Genomic DNA, 26,635 nt, shown 5'->3' on the forward strand with positions numbered 1-26,635 from the left:
CCGCGAGTACACAGAGACACTCATAGACAGACACACAATCACACACACACAGGCAGATAGATAGAAGGACAGACTGGTAGATTGATAGATAGATAGATAGATAGATAGATAGATAGATAAATGGCTAGATAGATAGATAGACAGATAAATACATAGGTGGATAGATAAATAGATAGGCAGGTTTTTATTGTATACAGATACCTCAAAAGATAGATAATGAAGGCAGAAAGTAAAGACAATTATAAACAAACAAACACACACACACACACACACACACACACACACACACACACACACACACACACACACACACACACACACACACACACGGCAAGACTTACCTACCTGTCAAAGAGGCACCGGAGGCAAGGAATCCATTTGTTTGATGATTTTTACCTCCCTCTCCCCCCCTGAGAGAGAGAGAGAGAGAGAGAGAGAGAGAGAGAGAGAGAGAGAGAGAGAGGGAGAGGGAGAGGGAGAGAGTTTTGGTTGAGCGTCGTTCCCAGTTTTGATTTTTCGCCCTTCCTCTGGTTGGCCTCAAGGTATGGAGCTGCTATTGTGCCCTCACGTGTCCAGAAGGCGCTGAGGTGATTCTCCTGGCGACCTGGACGACTCTGCCCCGCGTTGCTTTGTCCCTCGTTCCCTTCCAAGGCGTAGGAGGAGGTGGGTGTTGTGGTGGAAGAGAGTGGGAGCCTTGTCTCTTCTCTCAGCCTGAAGATATGCCATGAGAAGGAGGAGGAAGACGAAAAGAAGTAGGAAGGATATGGCTTTTTTTCAATTGTAAGAAGGGAGGTCAAGAGAAGATAAATATAGCCTGTTAATGATAGAAGAGGAAGGGGATTGTCACTATACATCGTGTGGTTTTTAATTCGTTGAACTTCCTCTCTGTTCTCCACCCACTGAACTTTGACTCCACTATTTCCTTCCTTCCTTCCTTCCTTCCTTCCTTTCTTCCTTCCTTCCTTTCTTCCTTCCTTTCTTCCTTCCTTCCTTCCTTCCTTCCTTCCTTTCTTCCTTCCTTCCTTCCTTCCTTCCTTCCTTCCTTTCTTCCTCTCTTCCTTCCTTCCTTCCTTCCTTCCTTCCTTCCTTCCTTCCTTCCTTCCTTTCTTCCTTTCTTCCTTCCTTCCTTTCTTCCTTCATTCATTCATTCATTCATTCATGCATTCATTCATTCCCTTCTTGAATTCTGACTCCATTCCTTCCTCTCTTCCTTCCTGCCTTTTTATATTCGCCTAATGCTTGTGTCACGTAACTTCACCGACGATGATAATACTGTGCTTCACCTGTCATGGGAAAACGGTTAACCTACCTGTGCATGTTTAAGGCGTCCACTCTTACCTTCATCAACAGGCCTCGTCGTCACTTACCTTTACCTGTAGATGCGGAGACAGGTGAGGGGATGCGGGTGGCAGGAGCTCGTGAAAAGGTACAACACTAATTATTGTACCTGTGTGTGTGTGTGTGTGTGTGTGTGTGTGTGTGTGTGTGTGTGTGTGTGTGTTGTTTTCGCCAGGTAAACCTTTAAGACTAGTTACCTGCAATTATATCCCTGTTTTGATAACGTGGCCGACACACACACACACACACACACACACACACACGTATCATGGTTATTTTCATACTGGTTTTGAGATCTACATTCTTCCCTATAGTTTTCCGGGAGGTTTGAAGATTACTAGATGACATAATTATGACAGCAGATGAGCAGGAAACAAGATCATGAAAGGTCCATAATGTAAATCTTACCCGTTACTTCGGTAGGGAGAACTATGCTAATCAAATTTTATACCATATTCTTTATAATTGCCTCCAGCTGTAGCCATTCTTCTCGGGTGAGGGCTCCTTAGTGATGTGTCTTATGTGACTGTTTGCCTGGCTAGATGGCGGACATTGGTTCAGGCATTGTTAATTAGGTTATATTAGTAGGGGGAGCTATGGTACTCTAATTTAATACCGTGTACTTTTTACCTGTGTGCTGATTTTTATATAGTTCTCAAGAGGAGAATGTTTTTTTTTACAGTAATATTTGACAGTATCTATCGGTGTGGAATGCTTGACTAATCTTAATCTATCCACTGAAACACGTTGTGAAAAGTTTAGCCTTTATTTTTTTCACATTTATATACACAAAATGAAACCTTTTTTTTCTTCGATATAAATCCTGCATCTGGTATCCCAACCGTAACAACGAAGCTCAAGTAACATTATAGAAAAGGAGCAGTAACGCTAGGGGGAGGGGCAGGGCTGGCCACCACGGCACGCCCTCGCCTCGCGCGGGGCACACCACACTGCACCACACCGCCTCAGGGCGACTCCCGCATCCCGCCCCAGCAAGCGGCCGGCACCGAGTCATCCACTACAGCAGAACGCGAGTATTTGTATTATGTATACGTCATGCATTCCCGCCCGTCTCACAAAGCACATCAACGTGGCAGCCAGGCGTTGAGGCCGCGCCATGACGTAAGCGTATAAGTATGTACACACAGGCTCTCAAGGTTTCCGAGTATCCATTTCAAAGATTCGAAATAGTTCAAACATCTTTGGTGACAGTAAGCGACACACACACACACACACACACACACACACACACACACACACACACACACACACACATGTATCGCGCTTACACCACCCGTTGGTAAAACTTACACCGATGCTTACACAGGTATTCGGTGAGTGCATGGTTAGAGTCACTGCCGCGGTGAACAGCAAACAATCACAAAGCCTCTGGCCGGCGACCTCTGGCGTGGTGATCCAGCGTTCGGTTTGAGGGTTGTTCCGGGGTTCGAGTGCGATGAAGGGAGGAAGGAGGTGAAACAACATGTCTCACGGCGAGGGGGTATGGCGGCGGTAGAGTGACAGCCACACCTGCTGTCTTTTTCTTGCCTAATAGATAATTTACTCCTAACGGGTAATAAACGGTGAGAACAATTGTGATAAAAAGAAATGTAATCGTGAAAAAAAAATTTGCGATCCTGAGCTTCATAGGCAAAGGGAGCATTGCATCAGATATTAATTAACACCGTGCATCACCGAGAGTCCGAGTTCTGCTGGCGTTGTGGACCGTCGAAAGAAAACCAAGAGACATGTTCTCACCTGTTGAGTCTGACATGCTTGTTACATGGCCACGCAGCCTCCAAGCCTCCGCCGAGGACGCTGCTGTAAGCACACACACACACACACACCTTGTGGCACAGGTTACTTATACCATTCAGTTGATAACATCGTGTTCCACCCAGAAATGTTCAGCCGCTGCTCCTTAATGCTAAGCTTATGGTCTACACACTACGAGGTCAACAAAGCATACAAACACGCAACACACCTTCGTGAGTGACGGGAACACAACGCCGGCACCTTGACACACACCTGACTTGCTCCTGCAACAGTGAACACGACACACACACACACACACACACACACACACACACACACACACACACACGTATACTCTGAGGGCGTGGTGGAACATACATTAGCATCCTCATCGTGGGACGTATAACGGCAGTACTAACTTAACATCCAGTCTGTGCACGGCGGTGGATCGTGACAGTAAACAGTGAAACACTCTCCTTCATGCTGAGGCGGCCGGCAGGACGCTGACCCAGCCATCTTAGTCATCAAACACTTCATTTTGTTTGTTTGTGTGTGTGTGTGTGTGTGTGTGTGTGTGTGTGTGTGTGTGTGTGTGTGTGCTTGTGCGCGTGCTTCCCATCCCACAACTCTGAGCACCCACTAGAGCTCGAGAGAGAGAGAGAGAGAGAGAGAGAGAGAGAGAGAGAGAGAGAGAGAGAGAGAGAGAGAGAGAGAGAGAGAGAGAGAGAGAGAGAGAGAGAGAGAGAGAGAGAGAGAGAGAGAGAGAGAGAGAGAGAGAGAGAATCTTTGATGAAATTCATAATCGTTTACTTGTGAGTCAGCGTAATGTTGTCATATACAGTTTTTTCATCATTGGACAGATGCAGTTGTAACTCTCTTTATACAAGTTTCGTTCATTGAACAGTCCGTGTTAAAAGAGGTATTGTCGTATGCTGCTTCAGGTAATACTACCAATACAACCAATAATACTTATGCTAATGAGTATAATAGTGATGATAAATATGATAATGATAATAATAATAGAGATAATTATAACAGTAATAATAACGATTATAACAATATACATAATAATAATGATAAAAATAGTAAAATAATTATAATAACTATAATAATGCGTAATGATAATACTATGTGGACAATTAAAACAGGTACACTACTTCTGCTAATGATAATATCAATTTCAAATTAATTTTGTATATGACTGTAGTATTTAAAAACTCACTCCCGGTATTTTTATTTTTATTTTTCATCCTGCTGAACTCAGAGAAGTCGTAATTTCCTTTCCATAATACAAAGGCCACATCACCGCCGCCACCGCCGCCGCCTCCGTCAATATTACGTCCGCCGAGTATTACCACCAAGCAAATTAATCAAGAACACGGTCTTGCTCGGTATCACTTGAATATTCATAAGCAAACAATAGTCGGTCGAAGCGAATTCCGAAATATTACAAGGAGAATGTTTCCATACACGTGCTGGGCCGGCGGTTTTTGTTATTATTATTATTATTATTATTATTATTATTATTATTATTTTTATTATTACTATTATGTTTATTATTATTATTATTACTATTGTTATTGTATGTTGCTGGTCCTGCTGCTGCTGCTGCTCCGGTATTGTAGTGAATAGAATCATAATAATTTGAACTTTCATTTTTATTTTTCATGCGTGTGCTTGTTTGACTTTTGTGTGTGTGTGTGTGTGTGTGTGTGTGTGTGTGTGTGTGTGTGTGTTTGTGCGTAGATAGATAAATAAATAGATAGATAGAGAGAGAGACAGATAGACCAACCGAGACTGACAAAGGAAGCGGGATAGACAGAAATAACAAGGCAGGAAGGAAATAAACGGAGGGGGGGGGAGGGAGAGGGAGAGAGAGAGCGAGAGGGAGGGAGAGAGGGAGAGAGGGAGAGAGGGAGATGAGGATTACACAAGGAAACACGATGAAGCCGTTGAGACAAAAAAAAAACGTGTGATGACTGGAGGCAAAAAAAAAAGAAGAAAAGAATAAAGAATAAAATGAGAGAGAAAGAGAAAGGGAAAGAGAAAATGTAGCGTGGCTTAATAAAACAGAGCAACTTGATTTTATAACAGCAAAACATTATGAAACAAAAATCGTGTCTGACGGGTGGAAAGAAAAAAAAATGTTATGTTGCAAGAAAAGTCAATAAAAAGTTAAATGAAAACAATGAAGAGAGGAAAGCCGGAGAGGATGAGCAAGGGAGAAAAGAAGAGAAAGAAAGTATTGTAGATTGTTTGAAGAGAGAAATTGTCTGTGAGAGAGAGAGAGAGAGAGAGTGAGAGTTATTAGCGAATATGATGAAAAAGAAAAAGAAAAAAATGGATAAATGAATATGAAAAAGCAAGAGAACAACGAAGTCCAGACAAGACCGGATGAGAAGCGAACGTGTGCGAGACAGGACTGAAAGAACGTGAGAGAGAGAGAGAGAGAGAGAGAGAGAGAGAGAGAGAGGGGGTTATAATAAGGGAGATTTCGGGGGTCGATCTCTATTACCTGAACCAAAGGAACGAAATAAGCCAGTCTTGTTCCTTCCAACCGTTGAGGACACAGATCATGAAAGAGAGAAAGATTCGACGCTTCCCTCCTCCTCCTCCTCCTCCTCCTCCTCCTCCTCTGCTTCCTCCTCTTTCTACCCCAGTTGGCCCCAAACGAGTTTCACAAACGACACAATTTTGCCTGCATCGACATCGCTTGGTGACAAAAAATATATTCACTATATATGAGATCGGGGAGGGGGGGACGGGGCTTCGGGGGGGGCGAGGCGGGGGGGGGGACGGGAGGGATACAGGGGTGGGGTGGGGGCTGAGGCGGAGTGTGGGGGGAATTACGGGGGGGGGGGGGTCAGGGCGGGGCGGGGCGGTGAAATATTTTTGTGACGGGACAACAGCGTAGATTGAAATTTTATTGTGATGTGTATATGTGCTTGTGTGTGTGTGTGTGTGTGTGTGTGTGTGTGTGTGGGTGTGGGTGGGTGTGTTTGTGTGTGAGTATTTTCCTCTCCTCCTTGTGGGCGGGGCACGTAGAAGGGCCGTGATGAGATAAATTGTTTGTCAGCAGAGCGGCGTGACTGGAGACACAGTGATAGCTGCGTGGGTATCGACAGTGTGAGGCTAGAAGGGCGGGGAGGGTGTGTGGGGAGCTGAAGGAGGTGACGGGACTGAGGCTGGACGGGGAAGAGGTATGGGGGTTGAGTGGTAGAGGCTGCTAGGCTTGGGAGGATGTGCTGGGGGAAGGGGAGGAGACTTGACGGTGAAAGAGGTGTTGGTGTAATGTGTTGTGTTGGTTTTGAAGGGGAAGGGGCTAAGACTGGACAGTGAAAGGGATGTGGGTGTTGAGGGGCTGTGTATATTGAGGTTGCTGGGCTTGGGAGGATGTGCTGAGGGGAAGGGCTGAGGCTTGACGGTGGAATAGGTGTGGGTGTGATTGTTTGTGTGGATGTTGAGAGGGAAAAGGTTGAGGATGGATGTTAGAAGGTGTGTGCGTGTATGTAGAGGGGTTAAGGTTGCTTGGGTGAGAAGGATGTGCAGGGGTAAGAGATTGAGGCTGGACCGGAAGGTGTGTTGAGTTGTCTTGGTTGATTTTGCGGGACTAAGGAGGGTGTGCGAAGGGATGTGATTGAGGTTGGATGGTGGGAGGAGTGTGGGTGCTAAGACGCTGAGGGTGCTGAGGCCGGGGAGGGTGAAGGAAAGAAGGGCTGAGGCTGAACGGTAGAAGAGGTATGAGTTTGTGGGTGTGTCGGCGGCAGGAAGGGGGTGAGAGAGGCAAGGTGTGGCAGGTGCAGAGAGAGGGTGTGAAACGGCTCTCCTCGATTACTCGTTTTCTTTTTGTCAGTTTCTTTTCTTGTTTATTCTCTGGTGACCCCCTGACGGCCTGGTCGATATGTTGTGATAGTGGTTGAACGGGTTGTGGTGATGTTGGTTGTTTGGTTCTGGTGCTGGTGCTGGTTGTGGTTGTGGTTGTGATATTGGTAGGTGAAGTAGTAGTTGTAGTAGTAGTAGTAACAGTAGTAGAAGTAGTATACACACACACACACACACACACACACACACACACACACACACACACACGTCCTCTCCATCATCTATCCTCCGCCCTCCTTTCCCTCCCTTCCTCCCTGTACCGCTCACTTCCCTTCCCTGTCTTTTGTTGCAGTATATCTCCTCCTCCTCTTCCTCCTCCTCCCCCCTCGACCCCCACCGCTGTCCTCGCCCTCGCCGTAACAACTTCCCGCCTCATCATTCACAGCAGCTTAACTCCTCGATGACAAAAGAACTTAAACGAAAACCGAAGATCAGACCCCGACCCTCTCCGACCATCCCCGACCGTCCCCGACCGTCCCTGTCCTACCATCCTTCCCCTTTTGACCTCCCTCCTGCACCCCCTCTTATTATTATCATCATCGTACCCAATTCTCCTCTCCCCTCTTACTTTCTTCTCATCTTTCATCCTCTTGACTATCCTCCTGTCCCGCTCCTCTTCCTCACGTCCCTTCCATCACCACTTCTACCATGGCTTCGTTCTCACCCAACCCAACCCATGACACTCCCCGGCGCCGCTGCTGACGCCTCCTGTAATTCATTTTTCGGTGTTGTTACTTTATCAATTTTAAGGGTCACAGCTTAAAGCGATTCCCCGAGCGAAGCCTTTTATCTCCCTTCGGCGCGGCGCGGGTATTTTTCGCGGTAACGTAGCCAGTTGTTTACACACGAGCCTCGCCCCTGACATCAAAAGGCATCGAAAAACAATTACCCGAAAAGCTGAGTTAACCTAGAGAGGCCAATTCCACAGAGTGAGGGAGGAGGAGGAGGAGGAGGAGGAGGAGGAGGAGGGAAGAGGACGCGAAGCAGGAGGAGGAGGAAAGGTGAGAGAGGGGCCAGGAATGGAGAAAAGAGAGTCATTTTTCGAAGGTGAAGGGGGTTCGGTGGACGCGTGTCGGGAGAAAGGGAGATGTTATTTATTTTTGTGGGAGGGAGGGGGGGAGCGAGGGAGGGAGGGAGGGAGGGAGGCGGCCAATTCAGGTGAAGCGGATGGGAGGCAGGCAGGGAGGCAGGGCGGGAGGGAGGGAGGAAAAGATGTAAAAGAGGGAAGGGAAGACTGAGGTAAAAATAAACATATGGAAAGAAGGTGAATGCGCTGAGGAGGAGGAGGAGGAGGAAGGGAAGAAGAAGGGAGAGAATAAGGGAACTTGGGATTACCATTTTGAGCGAGAGATTATATTTCCGAACCACATTTTTCCCCGTGTGAGTCAACCAAGTTTTATAATGCAGCATTTGTATAAGATATTGATCCTTATTAAGTTTTCATCGACGACAAATGTTTTCTTCTTGTCTTCGAGTCTTGACGGTCACCAGACGAGCCGCCGGGCACTTCATTATTTACATCTCTCAAGTGGCTAACAGCGTGCCCCGTCCCGATGGTTGCCTTTTCCTACGTATCCTTACCGTAAAGTAATCCCTTCGTAAAACTCTGCTTTCCTTGTAAGGTAATCACCATTCCCTGAAGCATAGTTTGTATCGCTCCCATCTAGCCGGCACCGTCTGCGTAGCCCCAGTGGGCGGGGGAAGGCGCGGCGCCCAGGGTCTCGTCACAGAGGCACACGCCGGTAAGCCGCCTCCGGGGACACGAACAAAGAGGCGCTTCACCGCCAGCGTCAGGTGTCTCCCTTCAGCCCTCGCCTGCCGCCCCGCTCCCCGCACCCCTCCGCGGCCAGGCGCTGCACACGGCTACACTTTAGAACAGCGTGCCTTTCAGACTTTCCAAAAAATCGTATCCATATTTTCTTGGTATGGTTACACACACATCCACAAACAGTCACGTGCTCGACATAATGGTTAACACCGAACTGTTGATGTTGTCACACTATTTTGTCTAGAGGGAGTGTACGTTTCGTCACATCGTCAGACTCTCGAAATAGTGAGCGAAATTACCTCCCTGAAGTGTCCCTTGGCCACTGTCCGTCCGTGCAGCCACTGGAGCAGCCGCAGTAAATATTATCTAGCCACAGGGACCCTCAGCCGCAGTGTACCGGATGTTGTCTGTCACTGGGTTCCCAACACTGTGAGCTTTCAAAAAACACGTGCTGAGGAGCCGTTGAGGGCACGCTGAGGACCTGCTGGCATGCACACCGCGGACGACGCCGAACAATAACAACATTGGGAGACTTGTCGCTACTTGCAGAACTCCTGGTCGGCCGCACACACACCTCGGGGTGTCGCTAGGAAGAGCCGACCGCTGCTGCACACACACACCTGCACGGAGAGGACACACCGAGAATTACACACAAGTACTGCTACTCCTCAGTTCTCAGGAACATAAAGGAAGACTGCTGTTACAAGGCACTCACCACCACCGGCAAAAGTTCTGATTTCATTCTTTCATTCTTTCATTATTTCCTCTTTTGATTCTTTTTTTTAGGAGCAGCGAGTAGCGGGCTTTTTTTATTATTCTTTCCTTTTTTTGTGCCCTTGAGCTGTCTCCTTTGTTGTAAAAAAAATAAAAATAAAAATACCCGATTATATACCTGTCTCGGCATCTACAGTTCTTCGGTTCCCATTCTCTCTGATTATTCATCTAGTATTAGCTCTATGCATGTTATAACTTGCCCAGGGACATCACTAGAATATCTTTAACACCAAAAATAATCAACAACAGTAATAAAAAGTGAGGCAAGACAAAGGTGATCCAGGTGTCAAGCACGGGTAGGTCACTCGCCTGGTACACGTCGGGACGGGCTGGTCTCTGGTCGTTGGTCGGCAAGGTGGAAGTTCTGAGGCCTTTGATGAAGATGTTCGGGGTGTCAAACTTGATCTGGTGGAGAGGGAAGGCCAGGGAAGGCGTGAGGAAAGGGGGGATGCGTGTATCGTGTTGTATTTGTGTTGTTTTACTACACACACACACACACACACACACACACACACACACACACACACTCACACGCACACGTCCATTCTTTCACGTATTCTTCCCGTGTAATCACAAACTGAAGCAATAATACTACCGATATCATAGGCGAGTGTGTAAAACTTGCAGAACAAAGTGAGTGCAGCTTAGGGCCGGATTATTTCGATGCGCATTCACACTGCTGCTAATGAAGGAGAGTTTATGACTTGGGTTCACCAGATTTTAATTTCGGTGTGTAAACATTACTGATTTTCGTGGGTTAAAATTTTGGTTGCAGAAAAACAATACAAGAGCCAAAACAGCGGTGCGTGGATGCTTGCTGACCGCTGACGTGACGCTGCAGCCAACCTCGCGCATAACACCGAGGGAATGAGCGGCTAAAGTGCCTGGGATTATGAAATGACGAAATTATTAAAATAGAACACGGGGATTTTAGAGTCTAATCGGAAATGTAGTTCAATATACACTACATTGAAAGGAACGTGTCGATGTAATGTTTAGCTACAGTAAAAGTGACTAGAAATCTGAAAATTTGTAACCTGATTTAGCGAGATATTTGAAGTTTCCTGTTCAGATTTTGGGTTAAGGATAGACCAAGTGTATTTAGTGAGGATTTGGCTGTAGATAAAGGGGGCAGTTGGGTGTTACCGAAGAACAGGGGATAGGAAATGAAGTGGGAGGTTGTGTCTAGTTGTCAGGTAGAGAAATTGAGTTTTTGAGACACTGAAGGACTCCAAATGCCTTTCATCGTATTCAGAAATGCTATCAAGGTCAGAGGTTAAGCGTTCTGTAGCGTCGATCCTCGAGTTGAATATTTCCTAATTTGAATGTCCTTTGTTATAAAAATATTGAGTAATGTAGAGTAGTGTAATAATATAGATAGATAGATATAGATAAAGATAGATAGATAAAAAGAGATATAAAGAGATGAATAGAGAGATTATCTATGTATGTATGTATGCGTATTTACGTAAAAATGTTGCAAGGTTGAATTCCTTTGATATTTTATGCATATATGAATGATTTAGTGAATGTATTTGCTATTTCTACTACATTATTGCTATAACTATTACTACGTTAACTACTACTACTACTACTACTACTACTACTACTACTACTACTACTACTACTACTACTACTACTACTACTACTACTACTACTACCACTGCTGCATGAACCTAGCTAGTGGAGGGTTGGGGAGAGACAAGGAGGGCTTGATAAGGGTGGGCCGGTGCAAGGACCCGGAGCACCCTATCAGACAGATCCCCGAAGGGTGTATATGCGGGCACTGGGAGGAGGGGAAGGCAAGCGTGAACTCTGTGTAGCTTTCTCTCTTTCTGTAGGTGTGTGCGTGGGGGGAGGTGTTTGTGTGTGTGGCAGGGGTGAGAGGGGGGCAAGATAGATAGATAGATGGAGGGATAGTAAGAGAAATTGTTGTGTTCGTCTGTGCGCACTTTCCTCGTGTGTGTGTGTCTACGGCGAGGGTTATAGTTTGAGCCGAAGGTCGCGGTGTGTGAGTGGAGAGCATAAACCGTGGAAATTGGCAGTAAATATGAACTTTGAATTTTGTTATTCCTGGAAAGAAGAAAATACGCAGACATAAGCTTTGATAAAATGAAAAACCCCGCAGAATCATTCGCCTGAAAATGTTTGGATATAACGGTAGCTTGTCCGTGTGTTGTTAGCATAATGGAAGATTTGGGGAAATGTATTTTTTATATATATATTTGTGCCGTTGGAATGGAACAGAGCGATGATTCTGTATTTCATGATAGGGACGATGATGATGAAAATAATGGTGAAAAAATAATAATGATGATAATTTTGACGAGATTAATGAAAATAGTAAGAGTATGATGATAATTTTAGCCGTAAAAAATAATAATAAAAATATGAATAAGAAGAAGAAGAAGAAGGGAAAGAAAAAAAGAAAAGAAGAAGAACAGGAAGAGGAACTGGAAGAAAAGAACAAGAAGAGCAAGAAAGAAAAACAAAAATGACATAAAACAGAAATTAAAACAAACAATAAAGTGACGAAAACATTGAAGACGAGCCATAATAATAATAATAATAATAATAATAATAATAATAATAATAATAATAATAATAATAATAATAATAATAATAATAATAATAATAATAATAATAATAATAATAATAATAATAATAATAGCAATAATAACAATAGAAAAGAAACCAGTAATAGTACCAATACTAACAAAAAATAAAAAAAAATAAAAACGTGCTTCATCATGGAAACACAATAAATAAATAAATAAATAAACTTCCCGGGAGCCTCTGCGAGCAAGCGAGCGCGGAACAAGCAACGCTAAGACTGTTTCACCTTTCCGCCGTGCACACCTTCAGGCTCAGGTGTGATGCACGTGGGAAGCGGCGGGCGCGTGACGGCTTCTCGGCGCTGCGTCAAAAGAGGCGGCGCGGGGATGCGGGGATCAGGGAAACCGTGCATTGTGGCGCCGGTGAGGGGAGTGAGGCGTGCAGGGAAGGCAGGCGACAGGTGTGCTTGTGTGGGGGTGGGGGATGTGCGTGCGTGCGTGTGTGGGTGCGTGCGTAGGTGCAAGCGTGTCGGTGTATTTATAGATAGACACACAGATAGGTAGATATGTAGGTAGATAGCGATTGTTTGCCATAGCGGGGTTTCTTCTTGTTTATTTTAATGCTTTGCCCTTGAGCTACTTAATCTGCTGTAAATAAAGAAGATAGACAGATAGACAGATAGATATGGGGATAGATAAATAGATGAAAAATAGATATAGAAGGAGGAAAATGATGAAACTCGATATTTCCTGCATAAATTCTATTTTTTTCCTTGTTATTCAGGCGAACTCAAAATATCACAGATCTGGTATTTAGTTTAGATTGAAAGACTTTATAACCAGATCCCTAATGATTTAAAATTTACATTCCTTAAACAGTTACAATAGTAGTTATATTTTACCGTCATCTAAGAGTATTACAGAGATTTAACGAGAGATCCACATTAAAAGGATAATTATATACTATGTATGGTATGGTATAGAGCAGCTCATTTTTCCCATCTTTTTGCGGCCACCTAAAACCTGAGCGCGGTCCACACACTGAACGTCGAGTCTGCTTCTCTAAGTGGGCTCGTTTTCCAACCAAATGACGGGCATGTCAGGAAAGGCAAGGTTAATGGTAACATTTTCCGGAGCTGTCATCATCTGACCATCTCGATGTTTTTTTTTTTGTGTGTGTGTGTGGCAGATTCACTCTTGTATTATTTCTTTCTTTTCGTCCGTGTCGTTATTTCGCTTTCCGTCTATTAAACTTTTTTTTATTGGTGGTTTAAGCATTAGTTCAGCAGCTGCATTGAAGTTATTTTAATCCAGTAGGAAGTAATGGATAATTATAAATGTTGATTTTTTCCTTATCGACTCAGAACTCTTTTCCATTTGATATTCTCGTATTTCAAACATTTCTTTCCCCAAAACTTACATTTCTAAAAAAAATAGAAAGCGTTTTGTTTTATGCAAGCTCTTTCTGTCGTTTTACGTGATAATTAAGTCAGATATACCTGTGCATAACGCTTTATATTCGAATGAACTGTATCATGATTACTCGTGAAGTATAACAGTTTCCCTTCGGCATCATTGTGACAAAATACCGAAACTCTCCTTTTAGAAACCAAGCCAGTGTCTGATGCGTGGGATGCCTCGCGGACTGACACTCGTAAGGCGAAGGATTAACAAGACACCAAAAAGCCAAGAAATCTAAGAGGCGTCTGGAATTACTTTCAAAGGCTTAATAATTCGAATTCTTTTATTGTGGAAAAGTTTCATTTAACACAGCCACTAATAATCCCATGATGAAACGCCTCAGTTCTTGCATATCAACGCGGTGATAATTAATCTGTCTGGAATTGGGTGCGTAAGAATGTTCGTCTTTTCTTCTAAATTTGCACTTGTCTCGGTGGGCAGGTGGATGCGCACTCGTATATCACTCTTGTTAAAACATAAACGTTAATTTACTTGATGAGATAATAATAAAAAGAAATATAAACATCACCATCTGTGGTATTTTTTCGCTCCTCCTTCATTCGTTTCTCTTTTCCGTTTAAATCTTAGTAATAACGATGATGCATTAATAATAATTCATTTATTCCGCGGATGAAAAGTAAGACTCTTCACCGCCAAATGAGTAATTACATTTATTAATACGAGTGCTTTGTTTACCGCGGCGAGCAAAATGATTATTAAATGGAAGAAAATCAGACAGATTTTGGCCGGCATTATCCGCTGGAGACGACGGAAAAGAATTAATTAATGCACACACACACACACACACACACACACACACACACACACACACACACACAAACCCCCCCCCCCCCACACACACACACACACTGCAATATTCCTTTTCATTACACCATTCCATCTTCTCCGATACCTTCTTCCCCTTTCCCTTCTCCCTTCCTCTGCTGTTCTTGTTTTTTGACACACAAACGCACACACACTTACACAACTCCCTCCCCTACACACACACCCTCAAACAACCCCCTACACACGCACAATCTCCCCCCCCCCACACACACACTCACCATGCCTCCCGTAGACTGCAGTATAAAGTCGTGCAGGCAGTGGGCGGAGATGGTGCCAGCGCGGGACTCCAGAGCGACTCCCTGCGGCGCCGTGATCTCAAGGCTCCGGGTGAGAGACTCGAGCAGCAGCGACTGTCTCACCGGCGCCGTCACGTGGGCTGTTTGTACCGAGCCGCTGAACAACGCGCCCCCCTCGCCTGTCGTAGCGGGGAAGGAAAGGGAAGTGTTAGTCGTACTGGAGGACATAAAACTTATCGCCGCATTCACTTGCCAGGGTAGAGAGGAAGGGGAGAAGAGGAGGGAAGGAAGAAAGGAAGGAAGGGAGGAGGGAAAGAAGGAAGGAAGGAAAGCAAAAGAAGGAAGGAAGGATGAGTGGTTGGAAGAAAGGAAGGAAGAAAGGAAGGAAGGAAGGAAGGATGGAAGGAAGGGGAGGGAAAAAGAAGGAAGGGAGGAAGGAAGGAAGGAAGGATAAGTTAAGTCAAGTCAAGGCAAGGCTAGGCAAGTAGAAAGAAGTAGAAGGTAGTGGCTGCTTTTATTAAGAATAAGTATCACTTTTATTTTTTGTATCAAGAAACTTATTGCAGATACATGTGTAAAGTATATATACGTAGCTGATTTACATGAGTTTTCGTATCAATTTTGTTTACTCCTATAACAGAATTGAAGTGTTATTCCCAGAAAACAAAACTGTTCAACTTACTAAATCTTCATGAACGTGTGCTTTACAAACTTTTGCTGTGAATAACAATAAAAGGTTTCTTGTTATACAGTTTTCCTGGTATGTTCATCCGTGTATCACAAGCCTGTGTAATCTCGAGTTTAATGAACTGACTGGTTCTGGATCGGGTAAGAAGTGCGGGGAAGGCCAGGCAGGCACCGCGCTGGGAGAGGAGGGAGGAAGGGAAAGAAAACCGAGGTCAAGGCGCATGATAACAAAGAGCCAGTGATCGGGGACGAGTCTCGCGGGGCACGGATTACTAGGGACGAGAGAGGGAGAGCGAGAAGTAACAGTGCTCAAGGGTTACTCCACTTCTTGGGAAAAATGAATTACTTTGGTTCTCCTCAGGGCTTGTGTGTTCTCATCCATTTTCTTCCCCTGCTTCTCTTCCATGTACTGCGTTTGTTATTATATTGTTTGGCTCCATCACCTGCTCTTCATCACTCTCTGTCTGTCTGTCTACCTATCTGTCTATCATTCTTTTTCCTTTCCTTCTTGATAACTTTCAGTCTTAACCCAACAACCAATATAAGGCAGAAAATGTAATATCACGGAAAAACACACACAAGCTAAAACAACAACTTCAAGAAGCAGGAGATCTGGGCAAACAGGATCACGCCTTGCTTAAAAGTTGTGCATAAATCCAAAATCTTACAAACTCGTTACGTTGCTGAACCTAGGCTGCATGCGCGGTACCAGAGGGGAGGGAGGGAGAGAGAGGGAAAGGAGAGGGAGAGAAGGAGAGAGAGGGAGAGAGTAATAGGGCCTCAGGTGACAATGAAGGAAAGAGTTTACGTGAATTGGTGTATCACTGACGCAGGTACGAATTTAGAGGAAAGAAGGAAAGTGAAAAATGAAAATGAGGGAACAGTGGAGGATAAGCACAGTGAGATGAAGGGAAGTAAAAAAAGAAGTAAGGAGAAGTGAAAGAAAGATAAACAATGCGAGAAAGGAAAGGAAAGGAAGGAAATGGAATGGAAGATGAACACAAAGAAGAAGAATAGTGAAAGGAAGGGAAGAGAAGGGAAGGAAAGAGAGAAACGGGAAAGGAAAAGAAGAATGAAAATAAAAAAGTAGAGGATGTGAAAGAAAGACAACCACAATGAGAAGAAGAAAAGTAAAAAAAAAAAGTAGAGAAACGATAAGAATAAGCACAGTGAAGTAACCAACAGAAAGAAGGAAAGAAAAAATAAACAGATTGGAAACGAAAAGAAACATAAGCAGATTGAGGTTACCAAAAGGAATACGTGGAAGCGAGGACATATTTTAGGAGCGGGAAGTCACGTGGTATAGAGAGTTAATGAACGGAGAGGAGCAAGGCGAAGTGGAGGGAATAATGAGTGTGCGGAGGAGAGGGAGGAAGAGAGAGAGAGAGCGAGAGAGAGAGAGAGAGAGAGTTCGAGGTTTATGGTTACGTTGAAGAGGAGTGTGTGCATGACTGATTGAGGGAGGGATTGTACGTGTGGGGAGGGGGGTTGTGTGTGTGTGTGGGGTGGGGGGGTGGGGAGTAATGTTTGTGTGTTTGTGTGTTCTTGTTTATTGTTTTTATGTAGATGTTTATTGCCATGGTTGTTTATGTTACTGTTATATTTGTTTGTGTTGCTGTGGTTGTTATTTTTTTATTAGATTTGTATTTTGATATCTTTTTTTTTTTACGTGTTTGTTATCGCTGTTCATGTTGTTGTTGTCGGTGATAATGACGATGGTTATGTTGCTGCTTTCGTTTTTTATGATTTTGGTGATGTGATGATTCTCGTTATGTAGATTTTGCTTGGTGTTGCAGTTTTTTGCCTTTTTGTGTGGCATTTCAAAAGTATATCCATTAACAAAATCTGTGAAGGGATGTTGGTGGTAGCTGGGGTTCAATGGCGTCAGTGGGTATATGAGAGCAGCATAACCTGGGAACACATCGCAACTCACCCTTGACTGTGAGGTGCCTGGCGCCCACCAAGACCTCCTCCTGCGTGGCGGAGAATAGCAGGCGTCCTTGCTTGTCGCGGATCACCAGCTGGTCTGATGTACACTGCATGGCCTCAGAGTCTGGCGGGGGAGAGAACGAATAAGAGATAGATTATTTGAAAGACCGTATTCTTAATAATTTTGGCGTCCAAGCACTTATATTTGACAAGTTTTGGGCATTTCCAGGGGTAGTTTTATGACCCCCTCTGGTTGTTTGGCCATTTTACTATTCCATAAACCTAAAAACACACTCAGTATATTAGTTTCTTTTTCGCCCTTTGGAAATAGTTGATTTTTTTTACAACAAAGGAGACAGCTCAAGGGCACAAAAAAAGGAAACAATAATAAAAAAGACCGCTACTCGCTGCTCCTAAAAAGAATCAAAAGAGGTGGCCGAAAGAGGGGTCAATTTCGGGAGGAGAGGTGTCCTGATGATGATTAAAGAGGTGGAAGCGTCTGAGATTGCTAACCTTCGTACCTAAGCGTCATAAAGCAAAGGAGTGGACAGATAGGGGAGACTGTTGTGTTTGAAGTAGGGTGGAGGGCACAGAAAGCTAAACAAGGAAACAGCAAAGATATGATTAGTACTTGACTCACAGTACAGATGGAAGACTGGAAATGTAAATGGTTGAAGGACAGAGCTGACGTTGGAGCAGAATGAGGGACACCAGGAACCATGGGATAGAGGGATAGATAGTTGGGAGAGCTTCGAAGTAGAGCAAGGGGTCTCAGAGGGCAATGTGGAGGGTAATGGACGGGATAAATCGAAGTGGAGCAAGGGTTTCGAGAGCGTAGATTATGTAATGGTATTGCTCTCTTAAAGCAAGGAATGAGGTCGGTGGAATGGAAGATCAGAGAATGAGATATCGTAATACATTTCGTAACTAGGGCGCTGTACTGAATATAAATGCCGTGCTGTAGCGAGCATCCTCTCAATGTTATTACTAAAACCCTTGCAACTGTTGAGGATCTGGATTTTGCAACGGAGAGAAAATAAAATAAAGGCAGAAAAAAAATAGAAAAAGGGTTAATGACAGTGAATGGGAGAGGAAGGAGGAAAGGAGAGTAGGGAAGGAAGGATGAAAGGTAGGGAAGGAGGAGGAAGAGAGGGAAAGAGGAGGAGTTTAGGGGAGCGGTAACAAATGTAAATGAACTGCTCACTGTAGGAAACGCGCGACTTTAAACCACCCACCACAGATGCTTGACCTGAATCACCTCTGCTAGCACTCTCATTTGCTCCTCCTCCTCCTCCTCCTCCTCCTCCTCCTCCTCCTCCTCCTCCTCCTACTCCTCCTCCTCTGCGTGGGCCAGGAGAGTCACGGATCATCTGTGGACCAATTTATCAGTCGAGTGGATTTAGGAGCAAGAGTAGTGGCCGTCACATCGCTGCCAGACTTGACGGAGGCTGAGAAGAGATTACGGTGTTCAGAGAGTAATTATCTCCTCCTCCTCCTCCTCCTCCTCCTCCAACACCCTCTTCTTCTTCTCTTCGTTCCTCGCTAACTTGCTCCTTCTCCTCCTCCTCATCCTTTTGCTCATCAATCTCAAGCTTCTTCTCTACGTCCTCCTACTTTTCCTCCTTCTGCTCCTGTTTTTGCTCTTCTCCTCCTCCTCCTCTTTTTCTTCGTTTTCTCCTCCTCCTCTTCTTCCTCCTAATAGTCTTTCCTCTCTTTCTTTGCCCCCTGTCCCTCTCTTCTCCCTTTTCTCCTTCCTCTTCTGCCTCCCTCCCATCCTTCTCCATTCCCTCTCAGTCCTCCACTTTGCTCTCTTTTCTTGCCTTCCCCTCTGCTTCATCTCCTTCTGTCTGCTTCCTTTTAATGCCTTTTTCCCTGTTCTTCTCTCCTCTCCCCTCCTCTTCCCGTTCCGTTCTTTTTTTCCTTTTACACTCCCTTTCCTTCCGTCTCCTCCCTTGTATTCACTCTCGGTCTGGTTTTCCTGTTCTTTAATTCTTTTCAGCGTCATTCTTTCTTCAGTGGTCATGTCATTTCTTTCTTCTTTACGGGATATTTTTTGCTTTCATTCCAGCTTTAATTATTTCCCATCTCTCTCTTTCTCTCTTCTAGCTTCTGCGCGCGCTCCCTTTTTCCCTTCCTTTCCCCCATCCGTCCAGCCCTCGCTATGAATAATCTTCGTTCATTGCCATGTCTGCACCACCACCTCCCTCCTCATTTTCCTTTCCTCTTTTTCCCAGTATGGTTTCTATTTGCTGTGCTCCGTTCCTCCGTCCCTTCCTACCAATGCATGTTTCATCTGTATTTTGACTTTACTGTTTTTGTTTTCCCGAGGTCTGTTTTTTGGTTCATGATCCTCAGACGGGATATTAAAGAAGCTGGTAAGTGGTTGTGTAGGAGAATGTAGAGTTTCCTGTAATTCTAGTATAAGTAAGAAGCGGGCTTTTTTCTTTAATTTTTTTCTTTTTTTTTTACGCCCTTGAACTCTCTCCTTTGCTGTAAAAAAAATCAGAACACCCCTCCTCGAAATTGACCTCTCTTTCGGCCACTCCTCTGAACGCTTGTATAGGAGCAGTGAGTAGCGGGCTTTTTTCTTTCATTATTATCTTTTTTTTTTGCCCTTGAGCTGTTTCCTTTGCTGTAAAAAAAAAGTTATACAGTAATTAATAAGCTCTCTTCGATGTCTCGTCTACAATACCATCTTTCACCTTCCTATTTCCCTGTTGCGTTCCTGTCCGTTTTATGTATGTTCTTCCTTCCCTTTCCTCACAGCCTCCCACTCGCTCCAGCATTGTTTTGTTCAGTAAGTCCCCGCTTTTAGTCTCACCCTCAAGATTTTTGTTGATCATCCAGAGAAGGAAAAATGAAACGATGTACTCGTCTGTATAAAGTAATGCGACTCGTCATGATTATAGATATTTGGGTCAAGTAAATGTTATTCCTTTTGGTAGTTACGGGAATCATGAAAAGTATAAAAAGAACAAAGTGTGAACCGATGAAGAACGGAAGAGAAACCTGTAGCAATCGTATGAAAGGAAACGAAGTAAATGTTATTCCTTTTGGTAGTTACGGGAATCATGAAAGGTATAAAAGAACAAAGGGTGAACCGATGAAGAACGGAAGAGAAACCAGAAGAAATCGGATGAAAGTAAATAAGGTAAATGATGGAGAGTATATAACAATCTCACCAGCGCCATCTACGACCGAGCATTATCATCTCGGGAGCTAATGATGGAGTGATATAATTGGGCGATACATCAGTCAGAGAGAGAGAAAAAGGGTTCGCTCGTGGAAAAGAGGAATCATTAACACCACCTAATGATATAGTGCCTCTTTTTTCTCCCTTTCCGTCCGTCTGTTTGTCTGTCTGTCTGTCTGTCTGTCTGTCTGTCTGTCTGTCTGTCTGTCTGTCTGTCTGCGTGTGTCTGTCTGTCTTTCTGTCTGTCTGTCTGTCTGTCTCTCTCACACACATAGATAGATGGATAGATAGATAGATAGATAGATAGATAGATAGATAGATAGAGAGAGAGCATTAATGTGTGTCAATTTGCCCGTTCTGTGTTTTCTCTCTCTCTCTCTCTCTCTCTCTCTCTCTCTCTCTCTCTCTCTCTCTCTCTCTCTCTCTCTCTCTCTCTCTCTCTCTCTCTCTCTCTCAACCCCCCCCACTCCCCACTCCCTCTCTCACACACACACACTATCTCATTTATTCTCTTCCATTGTAAGTACCAAGAAGTCATGCAAAATATCAGCCTTTCCCTTCAATTTGTATGATTGCTTTAGTTCTTTTTGTTTATTTTCTATTTTCTTGCATTTTTCTCCTTATTGGTCTATGATTACCCACACGGCTGTTTGTATTTCCTGTTTGTTTTGTTGCCTGTTACATGTTATATTTTTCTCAGTATTCCTTCTCATTCTTCACCTTTTTCGTCTTTTGGTTATCTGTCTTCTTTTTTTCCTTTTTCCTCCTCTTCCTTTTTCATCCATAATACAAGTTTTATTTTTTTACTTTTCCTCCTCGTTCTTCACGTAATCCTTCTTCTGCTTCCCCATTTTCTTTTCCTTTACAACTTTTTCTTCTCATCCTCCTCGTATCTCTCCTTCCTCCTTCTCCTTCCTCCTTTTCCTCCTCCTTCTTCTCCATGTTCTCCTCCCTTTCCGTCTTTTTCCTCCCTCACCTCCTACTTCTCCATTTGCTCCACATCCTCCTCTTCCTCCTCCTCTTCATCCTCCTCCTTCTTCTCCATGTTCTCCTCCTTTCCCGTCTTTTTCCTCCTCCACCTCCTACTTCTCCATTTGCTCCACATCCTCCTCTTCCTCCTCCTCTTCCTCCTCCTCCTCCTCCTCCTCCTCCTCCTCTTCCCTCTTCTCCCTACAGTTCACTCGTCCATATCATTCTGTTTGGTATGAAAGCAAAGGGATGAGCGTTGAGAGTTCAGTTTGCTTGGAGATGAATCGAGACTTGGAAATACCCGTGTTAATGTTTTTCCATACGATGAACTCGGTAACTTCAGATGTTTATACTTTGCCTAATACAAATATAATGGAATCGAATCGCATATATAAACAGTAAATGGGGCGTCAGGAGTCATAGCTCTCCCCACCACACACAAACATACTCTAAAATTGCACTCGAGATCTTCCTTCATTAGAATCAAAGACAGGTGTTGTCCTATGTTGTTGTTTTTTTTGATTTTTGATTAGAAGGTGAAGGTCTTAGGTTTTATTTTTTATTCCTCCTCTTGTTGTAAGTTAGTGGACCTTTTTCAGGCTATCATTATAAGAAAAAGAAAAACTTGTGATTTGGAGAAGGGAAAAGAGGTGTGAAGTGATACGTGCTTAAGGAAAGAGAGAAAGTCGGGAAAAAAAACATGTGGCGATGTTTGTGGTGTTTAAAAAGAAAATAATAGAAAGGCAAACGCGGTATACATAGACAGGCTGTGGAAAGGGGAAAAAAGAGGTGTGAAGTGATACTTGCAGAACGCGAGTAAGGAAAAGAAAGTCAGAGAAAAAAAACTTGTTGAGGGCAGACTTCTCCCGAGTATATCTGTGTATATCTGTGTTTATGCGTTACTCACAGCGAAAAGTTACGTCTTGCAAAGTTATAAGGCAGTAAATGTCTCAGGTACACTCAGCACCATGAATACTAAACGAGCTGGGACGGAAGACTTCACCAACAAATTAGGGAGCGCACGCCCGCGGAACCGTTGGGCGAGGCGTCTATCCCCATATCGCCGCGGACCTAAAATTACCCACGTTCTCCCCATAACCCGTGAGTTTCTTCTTGTGGCTTCATGCCCTTAATAGCACGGCGGGTAACACGGGAGTCATCAGCGTGAGATAGCCAAATGGTACACAGGAGGGAACTCAGAGATGGAAATGACAATAGGGTTTTATTATGGGCCTCGAACTCAGACGGCGGGGTACTCCAGCGGCGAGATCACTGCCACTCATTACTGTACTGTGCGTCTGGTCCTGGCCTTTACCTGCTAGTGTTCTTTACCAGTACTCATGTAGTTTCATTTCTATTCTTTTTTTTTTTTTTACTCCTCTCAACGGTGACCTGGTAACCTTGGGAGCACGCCCCTCAGTGATGAAAGAGTAGGGGCGCCCTGTCACTCACCACCACCACCACCACCACCACCGTGCCTTACCTGGAAAGCATTAGTGTGGACGAGAACAAAACCCAGTGTATTATGGAAGTTTTTCACGTCTATGGTTGGGGTGAGTGTTTTGTGGAGGCGTTTTAATGGACGACGGGGATGAAGTGGATGACTGGAGGAGGTTGTAAGGGGGAGAAGGAGAGGAGAGAAAGAGGGGTAGGAAGTGGGAGCGAGCATGTGGACTGGAAGGGTGTGGGATGGAAGGATAATGTGTAGGAGTGCAAGCATATGTGAAAGAAGGGTAGGTGTAGGAGGAGAGGAGAATGGAAGGATGGGCGAGGGAAGGAGAGGAGAGAGAGGGGAAGTAAGTGGAAGGGTGTGGGATGTAAGATATTGTGTGGGATGGCGTGTATGTGATAAAGAAGGGTAGGTGGAGGAGGAGCAGAATAGGGGTGGAAGAGCAGGGAAGGTACGGGTGGAGGTGGAAGGCGGGCATGTGACTTGTGGTGGATGATTGATGCTCAGCTTAAGACCAAGTAAGGATTTGGAGACGTGGAGGTTAGGGGGTGGAGAGAGAGAGAGAGAGAGAGAGAGAGAGAGAGAGAGAGAGAGAGAGAGAGAGAGAGAGAGAGAGAGAGATAGTGGGTGACGGGTATTTCATTGTGGATCTTGTTCGAAGTGTAAAAACAGGAGCGAGGTGCAATAGAGGGGCCACACCAGCACATATAATAGATAGATAGACAGACAGATGAATAGGTCAATAAACGAAGCCAAAGAGAGGCGGGGAAAGGAGACAACTTATGTAAAATACGTGGGATGAGGACAAGAGCGGGACACGTAATTTCCGCGTTGATGTGTTTCCCGTGACAGAGTTTTTTTTTAATATGAAACAACATCTACTTTTTACGTCAGAAAGCCTCTTACTCGACAACCTTTTCATTTAACAGTACGCGTAAATTATAAGTTATGTATAGCGGAATGTTTGATGTTCGTTTACGTGTAATTGACAAGCGTTATGATATATTGCCTTTACAGAATAGGGATAGTTCAGATTGCTTCGTCAAAGTTGCTGTGTTGTTTTGCTTCCCAATGATAGCGACATATATTTCCTGTTTTTCAGCTTGTATATGTATAGAGTCCATCGTGAAACGTGGGTGTGTTCCCCCTAAAAAGAGCATCGTCACTATAAAAAGAAGTTAAGAGTTCAAATATACCTTCCTGCGTGACCTTAGACTTCAATTATTGGTATATATTGTCAGGTATGGAGAGTAAAAAGCTTGCTGTTCTTTTAGCTTCAGTACTTCTTTCGGCAGTTGTTGAAAAGTATCGTGTTGCCTAACCTAATGAATTGTTGGTGTAAGGGCCGTATTACAAGTCGAATCTGAGAAGTTTGGGGTCCCTACAAAGGTCAGTTTAGGGGCTTTATTATAAGTCCAATCCAAGAAGTTTCGGGTCCCTACAGAGTTATTCATCCCGGACTCTGTAGGGACCCGAAACTTCTCTGATTTAACTTGTAATAAGGCCCCTAAACCAACCTTTGTAATGACCCCACACTTCTCGGACTCGACTTGTAATACGCCCCGAAGTTGTTAGTCAGGCATTGCAGAAGACGTTTCACTCGCTTTGCTATAGTACAATAAAAAGTTTGACGCTCTTTTAACTTCAATATTACTTTCGGCTGTTGTTCAAAAGTATCGTGCTGCCTAACCTAATGAATTATATGCTTAAGCTGTTAGTCAAGCATTACAGAAGACGTGCTGCTCGCTGTACTACACAACTGAATTTCCCAGTCATTGAGCAACGCCACACTTTCCAACCTTTTAATTAATTGTTGCTTATATTTGCAGGTCAGGCATATTGGATACAGTTTGTTGCTTTCTCGTTTTAACTCCACCTTTGTCGGACGCTGCAGTTCTCTGTGTTTGCACAATAAGCATTGTTCGGATTGTTTCGTCAAAGTTTGCAAATGGTTGTGTATGACCATAATAACGATATATTTTTCCCTTTTTGAATATACGAATACCTGGCCTGCCTGCAGCGGCCCACAACACCCCCCCGCCCCCTCCCCACCCCCCGCCACCACCCCGGCAGCGGAAGCGGGGTCGGCGGTGCGGCGGGGCGGGTTTAGTTTATGATTTTCCTTTTGAATAAATCTTCGGTGTATTTGTATGATTATATTTACTTTGCGGGAACACTTCGCTTCTTATTTATTCCCCCCTCCCCCTTCAGTAACGTGCTTGGTACCTTTGATTCCAGGCGTAAAAAGCAAAGAAAACACAAAACAAACCCGCAGTTACTTTCCACTACGTTCTCCCTCCATTGGTTTGCTGTTCTGTTGTATTCCTTTTATGACGCCCGTAACTGTGCGGCATAAGTGAATAAGTGAATAAGTTTGAGTGGCAATACTCGTTTGACACAATAAAACATGTATACTGATATATTTCTCTTGTGTCTTTGAATCCGATTTTTTTTTCGATTTTATCCTATATTTTTACCTGCATCCACTTATCGTTTTAACTACCAACTTTTCTTCCTGGCTATTGACTTTTATTCGTACCTACCCACTTTTCTTCCTATTTTATCCACTTCTCTTCCTCCTTAACCGCTGTCGTTCCTATTTGTCCACTTTCCTTCCTACCTATCGACTTTCCCTCTTTTTCCTTCCCCCTTTTTCTTCCTACCTACCCAATTTTCTTTCTAACTATCCACCTACTTATCTTCCTTAACATACTCCCTTTATATACTTTCTTCTTCAAATACTCTAACATAACAGCATCAACACCCTTTAGAATCGTAGTAGCATGAAACAGTTACAACTAACATATCTCTCCTGCCAGTGGACATGACGCTGCGCCGGTCCTGTCTTCCGTCTCCAATCATGGCCCGATATGTACCCGAGAAGGGCTGCGATAAGGCCACACGTGTCTCGGCGGTATCGGTTATCGGGTCATCAAGGCGGCGAGGCGGTCATTGTGCGTGCCAAGGTCAAAGGTCACGCCGTTTCCTGTGTGTGTGTGAGGGGGGGGTGCGTGTGCGTGTGTGTAGGAGGAAGCGGAGGAAACAAGACGCATGTACACACGTTTCATGTTTCAAAGTTTCAGTTCTATTATGTGTATATAATTGTCTGCCCGTTTTCGTGTTAATTAAGGAGAGAGAGAGAGAGAGAGAGAGAGAGAGAGAGAGAGAGAGAGAGAGAGAGAGAGAGAGAGAGAGAGAGAGAGAGAGAGAATAAAAAAAAAACATCACCTTCATCTTCAAAAATATATCTAACACACACCACAGGCCTCACCACCATCGCCATTTCAAACATGTACACCCATCATGCCGCTGTTGGCCGTGGGTACAACACATATATCGAAAAATGACGCAGCAACACAATAAACGTTCGGGGACAAATAAATACATGAAGAGATAGGGGACGCGAATAAATTAATACATAAAAACCTACTCGCTGAATCCGATGTCAGAACGCTACTATGCATGTCATGGTGTCGAGGCCGTAGGGAGGATGGGAAGCGAGGGGAGGAGGTGGCTAGGGGTGATCGGAGTAGAGAAGGGAGATGGTTAGGGGTGATGGACAGTCAAAGGGAGAGTGGTGAGGGTTGTTGAGGGCAGAGTATAGGGAAGTTGTGGGCTGCTGTGGTAATGGGCGTAAGGAAAGAGAGTGAAGGAGGGCGAAGGGGGGGGGGGGGGAATGTTAGCTTATGGAATGGTGTGTAAGAGATGTGATATGGATAGCTGGTTGGAGGTAAGGGTAGAGTGAGAGGAAATTGTGATCTTGTACTAGGGTGATGGGCGTAAGGAAAGGGA

At 44.3% G+C, this 26,635-nt stretch overlaps 1 protein-coding gene across 1 annotated transcript in view; it reads right to left on the minus strand.

Annotated features, from left to right (window-relative positions):
- Positions 1-2,102: 2,102 nt before the first annotated feature.
- LOC126997583 (delta-sarcoglycan-like) overlaps positions 2,103-26,635 on the minus strand; it is a 50,533-nt gene continuing 26,000 nt past the window's right edge. Inside the window, exons 3-6 of the mRNA XM_050858752.1 lie at positions 17,236-17,355; positions 14,598-14,794; positions 9,827-9,922; positions 2,103-9,363 (exon numbers count right to left, since the gene is read on the minus strand). Of these exons, the coding sequence (XP_050714709.1) occupies positions 9,283-9,363; positions 9,827-9,922; positions 14,598-14,794; positions 17,236-17,355 (494 nt within the window). The 3' untranslated portion in view covers positions 2,103-9,282. The remainder of the gene's footprint in view (positions 9,364-9,826; positions 9,923-14,597; positions 14,795-17,235; positions 17,356-26,635) is intronic.

This window comes from Eriocheir sinensis, chromosome 12 (assembly GCF_024679095.1).
Source record: "Eriocheir sinensis breed Jianghai 21 chromosome 12, ASM2467909v1, whole genome shotgun sequence".
NCBI lineage: Eukaryota > Metazoa > Arthropoda > Malacostraca > Decapoda > Varunidae > Eriocheir > Eriocheir sinensis.